This window comes from Centruroides vittatus, unplaced genomic scaffold (assembly GCF_030686945.1).
Source record: "Centruroides vittatus isolate TY-2023 unplaced genomic scaffold, ASM3068694v2 scaffold_2802, whole genome shotgun sequence".
NCBI classification, from domain to species: Eukaryota; Metazoa; Arthropoda; class Arachnida; order Scorpiones; family Buthidae; genus Centruroides; species Centruroides vittatus.
The window spans coordinates 327,888-339,232 of record NW_027122693.1 but is presented as its reverse complement, the minus strand read 5'-3'; the positions used below and the strand labels follow the sequence as shown (position 1 = coordinate 339,232).

At 34.5% G+C, this 11,345-nt stretch overlaps 1 protein-coding gene across 1 annotated transcript in view; it reads right to left on the bottom strand.

The window, feature by feature from the left end:
- Positions 1-1,471: 1,471 nt before the first annotated feature.
- Positions 1,472-11,345, bottom strand: part of LeuRS (Leucyl-tRNA synthetase) — a 46,143-nt gene continuing 36,269 nt past the window's right edge. Inside the window, exons 20-27 of the mRNA XM_067285631.1 lie at positions 10,473-10,707; positions 10,260-10,403; positions 10,072-10,185; positions 7,917-8,024; positions 2,175-2,279; positions 1,995-2,090; positions 1,788-1,920; positions 1,472-1,718 (exon numbers count right to left, since the gene is read on the bottom strand). Coding sequence (XP_067141732.1) covers positions 1,513-1,718; positions 1,788-1,920; positions 1,995-2,090; positions 2,175-2,279; positions 7,917-8,024; positions 10,072-10,185; positions 10,260-10,403; positions 10,473-10,707 — 1,141 coding nt within the window. The 3' untranslated portion in view covers positions 1,472-1,512. The remainder of the gene's footprint in view (positions 1,719-1,787; positions 1,921-1,994; positions 2,091-2,174; positions 2,280-7,916; positions 8,025-10,071; positions 10,186-10,259; positions 10,404-10,472; positions 10,708-11,345) is intronic.

The following is an 11,345-nucleotide window of genomic DNA, read 5'->3' as shown; positions in this document are numbered from 1 at the left end:
ATACTCTATCATACTCCTCACCATTACCTCATTTCTATAAACATACAGCAAGATTACAGCAACTCACAATTATGTAACATTCAAAATGAAGGAACATCAATCATTTTCATCCGAAGCTTGAAAATGTCAATAGAAAAATCATCAGTGAATATTTATCTATTGAAGCAACGAGAACTTCTGTTTTCGGATACATTCTAATACATAAAATATCACTTTTCAATTAAGTGAGATAATATCAAGTGGTGGATTCGGTCATTTTCTCTCGTCACGTGTGGTCTCGAGCAGAATCTCGAAAGCCGACAAAGTTTCTATTGGTTCTGCTACCAGAAAAGTGGTCTCTTTTACTCAATATTCAGTAATGAATAAAATGGAAAGCATATTGGATAGACTGGTATACAAAGATGGTTTTCTGTTTGGCCAATCTCTTCTTAAGTAAATATAACTTGTCTATTCATTAAGCCAGAACAAAAAGAATGGATGATGGTAACGAAAGTATTGTAAAAGTGAAATTTAATGGTAGTCGCGGACAATTCGATCAGTTTTTGAGACAAGGGCACTTTTGTAGCTTAAAGCTTACTTTGTAAAACTATACTGTATATTATTCCTGCATTTATTCTTGTTGGTATTAACTTAATTTTGGATCTGGAAATGCTCAAACATTTTTCCCGTGTAAATTAATGGTAATTGCTTCTTTGCATTAACCGTTTAGTAGGAACATTAAAGATGAATTTTTAATATTTCCGAAGAAATGACTGAGGGAATTAAGACGCCGGGCTATTGCTCCAGAGAACCAAAACTGAATCCGGGTGAGTAACTCTATCAGAATTTCTTGTTGATGGTCTGTCCCTCACCACCTGGCATAATTAAAATGGCCCTCCTAGCACCCAAAGATCAAGAGAGAGAAATAAAAAATTTTCAAATGAACATAAAAGTTATATATCTGTGATTACTTTATTTGAAATTTAACACATTCTGCCCCATAGACACTAAGGTTTATTTTGAAGCCCAATATATGGGCCAGACTAATGGTGAAAATTTCCCAAGGTTCTCAAACTGGCGCCTAGTTTACAGTTACCGTATGTGAGTGGCAACACAAATGTGTTGGAAGAGTCGCACGTAGGGATGTCCCAATACCACAAAACTATCGATACCAGTATCATGAATAGTTCTGAAGTATCAATATGGTATTGACTGTATCGGGACATCACTATTCATGTGGTACCACATGATGCTTCCGACTCAAATGTGTTGGAAGCAGACATAACTCGAGACTAGGCACACCGGATTCGAATCCAAGTTCTCCGAAGCATTGGCCGATGTCTTTATTACCTCGGCCGTCTATATTTATATCATATAAATCTGTAAAATAATTTTAAGAATACATTATTTTTTTTAAATTTCTTTCATTATTAATAAGAGATATCTGTTTCCTCGTCAACAATTATATAAAATTAGAGATATTTCTCATAAATTAATTCATTATTATTATTATTATTTCTCAAATATTTATAATTATAATACAATATAGACCATTTGAGAACCGATACTATACTGCCGATTGTCTTCTTGGACGTTTACGGTCCCGGTTTCCGTTTCTATAAAGAAAACCGAAGAGGCCGAAACCTCCGCTTTACCATCTCCTGGGTTATTAAATGCTGGCATTTGGCGTGGTCCAGATAAAGGATTTTTATACCTCCAGAGCTTGACTTTATTTGGATCTACGATATTAAAATTTTAATAAGAGAAAATTTTAAGTTAATTATTGAGCTGTAAAGAGATATTCTTACCTTTAACTAGATGGTTTATTTTAAGTATACGACAAATAATATTTGAATATCTATCTCCATTATACACTGGAACAGATATTTCAAAGTGTCCAGAGTGAGGTTGAGGATTGAGGAAGCGAACGGGAACAAAAGGCTAAATAATTTTTGAAAAATAATTTAAAATTTATGATTTGACGCCGTTTAAAAAGAAATCTAAAATGTTCTTACTTCACTCCTATATACAATAAATGGTTGTCCCGGACAGCAGTCGTCTCTAATTCTCTCGTCGGCTTCTGTAGCGTATTTGATTTCTAATCCTTCGAGCTATATTTTAAAGTAAAAATTAGTTTTAAATATCAATTTTATTCAAGAATATTTATTAAAAATTAAATATATGTTAAATTTTACCTCAAGTGTATTTGTCAGATATAAAATATTTTCAGCTAATACACTACATTCGTCAAAGTCCAGTGTTAGATTTAGAGCATTTATACCAGTTTTCTCTACATTTTCCTGTAAATATCAAAGAACATTATATCTTAGAGTTTGTAAAGTTTCTAAATAATTAACTGAATAGTCATAACTGCTGGCTTTGAAGAGGCAATCTGGCAGAGAGTGACCGTTACAATGCGCAGTCAATAGCATATTGTAACAGCCACTCTCTGCCAGATTGCCTCTTCAAAGCTGAGCGATTATTCAAATTCTGACACTTTAGTCTTTGATATAACATTATAATATTTTATAGTCAATACTCATATTATTTTTTGACTCTCCATTCTTCAGGTACTAAGAAGGCCTTTACAACAGGCTTGACCAAGTCCATAAAGACAAGAGCTTTACATATCCGGACAGGCTACTCGTGAGTAATTCACAGAGTTGTCCCACTCGGATTCAATCCCAGGTCCTCAGAGGCAGACACAATTAACCCCTTCGACCATCATTACTACTACATTTAAAAGTTAATAACTTTTTCGTCCACTTCTACATAGTTAAGTAAAATCTATATGCTAGACATAACTAGTAAGCATATTTAATAATACTGCAATCTTAGAATGACAAGCATGGTAGAGTGGGGTGCACAGACTTTATGAGGTGTTAGAAAGTAATTTGACAAACAACACATCGGAAATAAGGTGAATGTGAGCTGTACGAGTCATTCGCATGCAAACATTTGATGTTAAGTATTATGCTAAGAATTTTATAACAATATTGAATTTTATCATAAATACGGAAAATACATTCATTATCTTTATTGTACAATAACACTAAGTACAATGTCCTGCTCCGCTTAAGCACTACAGGATCATAACCATTACAGAGAAATCCCGGGTTACAAAGAACACAAATGAATCGAGAGAAACAAAAAAAAACAACAAAAACAAACACGGAAACAAACAAGTAATGCAGCCATCTTGCTGCAGCACTACAGAGAAACTACCTGTTGTAGTGCGAACGCGACAATACAAACAAACGCGAGAGGGCGAAACAAGATGCAGCAAGGTTGCACCGACAAACCCAATCCGTGCCAGCGGCACTAATACCATTGTAACATCATCACGAACTCACGAGACTAACATTAACGCGCGAACTTAAAAGAAAAGTTGAACTGGACAAGGAACACTACGGCAAGTAGTCCGCGGTTTTGACATACAATGCCTTGGCCTTTAAATACAAAGGACACTCTTTGTCCAGGGTGTTGTGCTCGTGCTCAACAAAGCCTTCTCTTATACAGTTGGAACATTTCGGTTTTTCACTTTTCTTAGTGCATTCTTGAAATAAATGATTATCTCCGCAATGGCTACAGACTTTATTTTTTGCAGAACAGTTAATCGCCAGATGTCCGAAGCTTAAACATTTGTAACATTGTCGAACTGGTATGAAGTCATATACATAACATGTCTTCCACTGTATATATAGTAGTCCCTCTTTTTTGATTTCAGTTCTAATCTCTGGTGCCACCTCTATCACCCACGATAAGTAATCATTATCTCTCTGTTTTACTGAAAACCGAACGGCAACTTTCTCTCGAAGTTCCTCCATCGTAAACTTAGTTAAAAAGTATGTATTCTGATCCTTAATATACTCCAGCAATTCCTCTTTATTGATTGACTTGGGGACAGATGCTATTTTCATAAGCGGTAAACGCCTTCTCGCATTCCGCGCAGTCAGTCCCTCCAATTTGTTTGCTTTCTCCTGTAAAAATTCAGCATCCTCCCTATTAGTAGTATCAATGGCAATTCCACCATTGTTGATTTTTCTCACCCGTTTGATAGGCATCTGACATTTCTTTACGTCAAATTGTTTTGTAAGCAGCGCTCTGGTCTCTTCGGATGTACTATTCTCTTTTTCGTTATAGACGAGCACAGTATATGTTGGTGTTAAGGGTTTATTTTCTGGCTGTGTGTTTTTAATTCCTCTTTGCAATATATGACTATATGAAGGAGCGGTCCCTGTAGTCCCTTCCATCCTAACTGAGGAAGCCTTCTCCAGATTAAGAATATTCTGTTTAACTTCCTGTATAGCATCTATATTTTTGTTACCCTGTTCATCTATTAATAGTTTAACTTCCTCCTTAGTTGCTAGCAATTCGAATTTCTCAAGCAATACTCCAGAGATAGAGTTTTTCTTAATGACCTCTTCAGCGCTCTTAGTCAAAATTTTAAATTTTTCTACTATAAATCTAATGTGTTCTCCAGTGCCTAATCTCCCTTTTGAATTATTGCGAGAGTATTTCTTATATTCCTCGATGATTTTTTCCGAGAACTCCAAAAATTCCTGAAGTGTGCTGATGGCCATCCTATTTCAATACAGAAAAAGGCCCAAGCTCGAACACTTAAACAGTAAGAACGCGAGCAGATGGTCAGCAAAGTGACGCAGCTGGTATAACAGGAGTTCCGTCGATAGTCGTTGCTAAAGCAGCGGCCGTTAAGAAAATCCGTTAAAAGGTCACTGACCCCGTCAAGTGATGAAAAGTGGAAAAAACCAAACTTGCCGTAATTCACTAAATTCTAAAGATAATCTGCTCAAATTTTGAGAGAAAATTACTGAAGGCAAGGCAGGTGAGAGAAAATAAACAAATCCTATGGATGACAAACCGGAGGCCCGACGCGGCCCACCGAATCCCGCCGAAACGAAACCGAAACTAAGTTGTAACTAACTAATGGATGGGCCAATTTGCCCCAAAATTCAGAACAATGCTCACAGACACTTTCTCAAAATAGTTCTGTCGATGTTTCCGATCCAGCGGCGTCGGTACTCCGGAAAATCGATCCGAAAAACACTGAACTTCAAGCACTCGTATCTCCAAAAATTTTTGGGTCTATCTCCAAAATTCTCACACCACCTTACTCCTCTCACTTTCACGGATCCATCGATGTAATGCACTACACTAAAACAGTTAAATCCATGGAAAAAACTTCGCATGAACAGGAGCCAACTTTTGCACGACCGATCCGCTTTGCGACACGACGCCCTCCCCAATCTTAATGGCAGTCGCCACAAAAGATAGAATCAAACAATTCCGAAGACACCTCACGGAAAATACAACGAGAATCTTTTCAAAAAGAAAATCAGGAATAATAGTTTGATTTCTGGTTAATCTCAATTTCCTCGCATGTGACTATGTGACTAGCTGTTAAATGCATGGCAAACGAAAAATCATTTGATTGGAGCAACATTAATATATAATTTTGGGAGGAAATTTGTAGGACTCAAAATATACAGAGTATTCACATACAGATGCAAAATAGATCTTTCCAGCATTGCATAAGTAGAGTCATATGATGCATTAGTTCCTTTGCAATGTTTACAGCAAAATTATTTAATTCATTCTTTAAAAAAAAGGGATATGTGTAAATTACAATGTAGTTCCAAGGCAATACAGAAGTTTTCCCATCTTGACCCAAGTGCAAACATAAAGGATATAATTAAATAACTCCACTAAAAACCATCAAAAGCACCAGCACACTAATATATTTAAAATAAATACAATTTGACAAATGTTTTTGATCTAATATGGATCTGCTTTAGGTCATTAATGTTCCAAATAAATTAGAATGCAGGCTGTTCTAATTTAAATACTTTAAAATTGTTCCAATAGTAAAGCTTTATTATGCCTATACAACAAAAATCACATGTAGGTGTTAACATTAATGCTAAAACTACAATAAAATAAAATTTAACACAAATATTCACATATACATTTTTAAATAATATGTGAGTTAATTGTTTTTCAATTTTTATCGTTGCCTGGATTGTGGAAAAAGGAGTGCCAAGCATACGAGATATTGGCCTCCTTCTGTAGCTTTTACATGGTCTGGGTTGAAGCCCAGGCAACACAGTAACACTGGAAAGGGATGGCATTGTCCTAGCCATCGGTTGTTGAACTTCTCCACGAGCCACAGATGCAAATCTACCTAAGAACTTGTTGGTTGCTGCGATGGCAAGTCATCAAGCCATTTGTCTATTGTACAATGGAGATTGATTGTTGTTACAATTATGGGACCAAAAATGTTCACTCCAGACATTTAGTGTAAAACCTACCAGGTGCTGATAATATTTTTTATGCATTACAAAATTAATGATTTGATTTCAGAGTCCAAAAAATTTCTCCTGAAAGATTTCAAGTCAGAACAGTTTATGTCAGGTTGTAATTAAAGATGTATCCATACAAAATTCGTCATGCAGCATGTAATGCACATGTTATTTTGTAATATGATGTATTTTAAATGGAATGTGCACTACATTCAAATTATTTTGAACTGATGTCATTGAATTCTGTTGTTACGTGTAGTTTGAACCTAGCTAGTTGAAACAGCTAAAAACATTTATTTTTGGGAAAATTGTAACCAGAAAATCTTTATAATCCAGTATTTATTGTCTAGTTGCATATTCAAATCAGACCAACATTGCAGAAAGTGCTTATAAACACAATTTGTGTATATTTGTGTGAAGTGTATAATGGTATACGGTTATAACTTACATATTGTTTCTATAGGATTGTTACTTTCCGAACACCCTGCATAATTTGGACAGTCCAAGTCAATGTATTATCTTACATAAATTTCAAGAAAGATCATCATTTAACAAATAACCATTTCAGTGGATTATTTTATTTATCTTTCCAAAACATCCTTTGGTATCAATATAAACACAACTACTGTTTTGATTTATCATATATAAATCACTTTCCACATAATCCAAATTGATGAAAGTAAATATTTTAATCAAAATTCTAAATAAAACTACATATAATTTTTGTAATTATAGTAGGTGCAACTCAGTGGCGTGTGCTAACATTTGATGATAGGAAAGCTGTGCCGGTCCTGGATAGAATCATTGGAAGCGTTATACGATACTTTGGTGTGTAGCATCCACAAGCTAAACGGTGTGAGGTTGGTGCTCTATAAAGAGCACGTATGAATGCCGTAATCTGGCTGTTTTACACGTTTCAAATACTTTTGCCATGGAAGCTGTCCCATATTCAACAGTACAGCACTTCCATTGGGATATGTATATACGAATTTATATTTGAATATACAATAGCAATCTTATCATTTTTTTCACATGTAGTATAGAAATAAGGTACTGTACATAATGCGATTGCAATAAAATATTAATTTTGATTAATTCAAAGTACGTTAAAATATGAAAATAATCGAACAATATGTATTTATATTTTAGAAAATACAAGGGAAGTGGTGCTTCCACAGTTTCCATGGACGGCACACCACTGGTGCAACTAGAGTTGGCCCTTGGGTTGGTTCATTTTTGCCTCTTTAAGGAGTGAAAGAATAGTTTATGAATACATGCCCCTTGGGCTTCGTTATGTCTGAAAAAGGGGCTGAGATCGTGTGGTTAATTTAATTACATCGACATTATTAACTTTTATTAAATATTTATATTTATTAAAAATTCTTGACTACAAATTAAGAAAAAAACAGGCATATTATCTTATCAATCTGCCTTATAGCATAATAAGATAAACCAATCCATTGGCCCACTCTGGTTGTATCAGCTATAAATATGTTGAAACTGGATGACATAAATTAATTTATTCATTATTATTAAAAAAATTTATGTAAAAATAATGTATGCTGTGTGCGAGATTTGAAAATAGTGTTTAAAAATTGTATATAAGACAGAATTTACCTTTGTAGTCTGGACAAAAGGCATAACTTTTTTCATATATTTTTTTAATTCTTCGACTTCCTTTAACTTAGATGCTATAATTTTGTTGTCAGGAAAACCTCCTTGTTCCTTTTATGTAAAAAAAAATGAGGATTGCATTAAATACATTAAAAGAAATTGTAATAAAAATCAAAATAAATCTACAAAACTAAAGTGTGATATATAATAAACACCCCAAAGCTCAAGGTATTGATACTAAACCAAACAATTGCCATAATTAATTAGGTTATTATTTTGTTATTATTAATAATTAGAAATTAAGTAATTTGGTATTAACTATAATATCAAAGGAGCGATTATTTATTGTGATGCTGTCGCAATGCCGGGGTGCAATTTTTAATTTATATAATTTAAAATATATGCTTTCCATCTCACATTAGTAGTGGGCTTGCCCCTGTACATCATACCTTTCCTTTAACAGATAGATGCTCTATTAACACCTGTTGGGACCAATATAGTGTCACTACATATCTTTGCACATAAAACTATACAAATCCACATTTTATGATTGTTTAACATGAGATTTCAATTTTTCCAGGCTATTCAAACTCTTGGTTGTCTTAAAACAAGAATGCACTATTCTTACTTTGTCTATAAATATAGACAAACTCTAATTATCAAAGTACACGGACGGAAATGTGCTTTAGCTATTTTCATGGTAATTATTGATTCCAAGGATTCTAAATATGTTTGCTTCTCGTACCAAACCTGTACACTAATGTCTTTGGAAAAGAGTTTACAAATCATGCATGAGCTAACACCTCGCACATCGTCTTGGCATTTCTCATCTCTAAAAGGAGAACTGACACCACTTTCCAAGAACTTCACGTTTTCAACACTTCTACGTGAAAATCTTGACACCCAACCCACCAGTGTACCGATAACCTCCAGCAATGACGAGATCCACATGCTGGCATACTGGATGCCAGGTTAACAGAATTTCACTGTATATCCAACAAAATAATGGGTCACTGAAACATTTTAATTTCAATATAGTACATTTGGGAATGACAAATTTTGAAACTATCTATGATGTTATTTCATTAATTTGTTAATATGAGCATTTGTTGGCTGCACACAATACTTTTCTGAACATAGTAAATTTATTTTACTGCATAATATTAATTAAAATCCAATCTATAAAATGTTGTAATTTCAGGCTAACGTGAGCCTGGGCTCGACGAAAAATTTTAATCAAAAATTTTTCGAAAGAAAAATCAGGGAGGATGATTAAAACTTTTCCCATGGACTTGCTTCCTAGTTTAAGGTGACACATTGAATGTGTCACCTGGAACCAACGATTGAAATTCAACAATTGGACTGTTGTACGGTGATTCCTAATGAAGTTATGGGAAAAACCCACGAGAGACTCTCGAATACAAAAAGGAGATAGTTTGCCACCATAATCAGTTTGCTTTTAACTGCTGTTCACGCCCGATCCTGTTTTGGATACCAATCAAGCCATCGTCGATCCTCTGCCCTCTCAAGATGGAAAAAGACTTCCATCCTTTCGATTCGTCGTGCACCTTCCGATCACCTAGCGGACCACTTGATATGCTGATTCTGCAATTCCCCATAGAACTAACTTCTACTAAGGTATTTACCAACACGCAACTGATTGTGAACTCTCTGTCTTGGTTAGGGACTATAATTGATATCTAAAATTAGCACCTTGCTATGTGACTTCACTATATACCGAATTGTAAATAGTATCAATAGATAAACAGGTATTGATAATTGTTAAATTCGTAGTGGCATCTCCATCCCAAATCCAAGCGCCTACAAACGTGACCACTTGTATGCAAAAACGAAATTAGCAGCCACCAAGGTTTCTGTGTCTGTCCTGACGAACTAATCAGCGCAAATGCTGTGTCGACCCTTTGGTCACGTGGTGCCAAAGTCTAAGGGACACTCTGGTATTGTCACACTAATAACATAATACTATATTATCAAAAGTAATAAAATCATTTTATTGTATTAAAATTAGCAAAAACATTTTTTAGATTCAGGAGTAATTTTGTGGTAATTATTTATTTAAAAATGAAAACTACTCTACAGACTGATCTTTCTCGTAATTAGCATTCTAAAGAAAGAAACCAAATGAATTTCAACTTACGTTATATAAATGCTGTAAAGTCATTAGTACTAACGACTGCCAAGGTGGGAATGTCTTTGCAACCCATATGACTGCATGGGTAGGTTTCTGAGGTTTATTTTCTCCTCCGCCTTTCTAAAATTAATATTTTCAATTATGTTAAAGCAAAACAGATGTACAATTTTATTATTTCGAAGACGAGTACTCACTTTACCCTTGCTGCCAACTTGATAGTAAGCTTTGAGCCTAAGTCGAAATTCGTGAGCCGAATCCATAAGATACTGTGACGATTTCAATAACATTTCATCGACAACTCCAGTCATTGGCCATCTTGCATTTAATATACTATGATTCTGTTTAAGTTATATATTGTATTTTATATGGTAATGTTAATAAGTATGGGATAAAAAAATATAATATACCTTTCCTATTAATCCCCAGATATGTTCACAAATATGTGGGCATATAGGAGATAATATAAGAACCTGCGTCTCGATAAATAAAAATACGAGATAACGATGCATGCCTTCGTTTACCGTCATCTCTCGGTATTTGTCTCTCGCTGCTTGATATTCAAAAAATCCAGTCTTTAAAGCTTCTTTGAAAAGCATTTTTTGATAAAACTGGGAAGTTTGTTGAATGAGATAGTTCATTTCACTATAATATAAAATTAAAACTTTCATTTTACGACATACAAAGAAATATCATTTTAGTATTTGAATTTTTATAGTGACTACAAGATCTGTCACAGATAGTCAGATGATTGAGCATTAAAGCAGTAGCCTACTGCTGTGGGCGACCCAGGAATGAATACGGGCATGTTGAAAAACTAGAAATTTTCTGCAGGTGGTTTGCCCCGGATATGTTGGAACCCATGCTTCGTCGCCTTGCCACCCCATTGTGAACCTGACCAAATCCATAATGTGCTTGATAAAAAGGCCTTCTTAGTGCCCACAGGGCAGAGAATAAAAGAAAATCTGTCAGAGAGAATTAAGTATCCTTTCAAAAGTGATTGCTAATTTGAATAGTTTTTGAAATAAAATTGCAAATTTATGGATGCACAAAATTATATTTTTAAAATTCTCAATACAATGAAATTCTGCATAAGTGTGTATTCGGAATAAGATACTAGGTTGTTCAATAAGTTTTGTCATTCGATAAGAGATGGTGCTATTAGGTTCATTGCTTTATTTCTCTAAAAATAGTACTACTTTTTTATGAACGTGTGTGAAGTTTCATGTAGATCTGTTAACTCATTCATATATTTACAGCTGTTCAAAGTTGACGTGTCACTG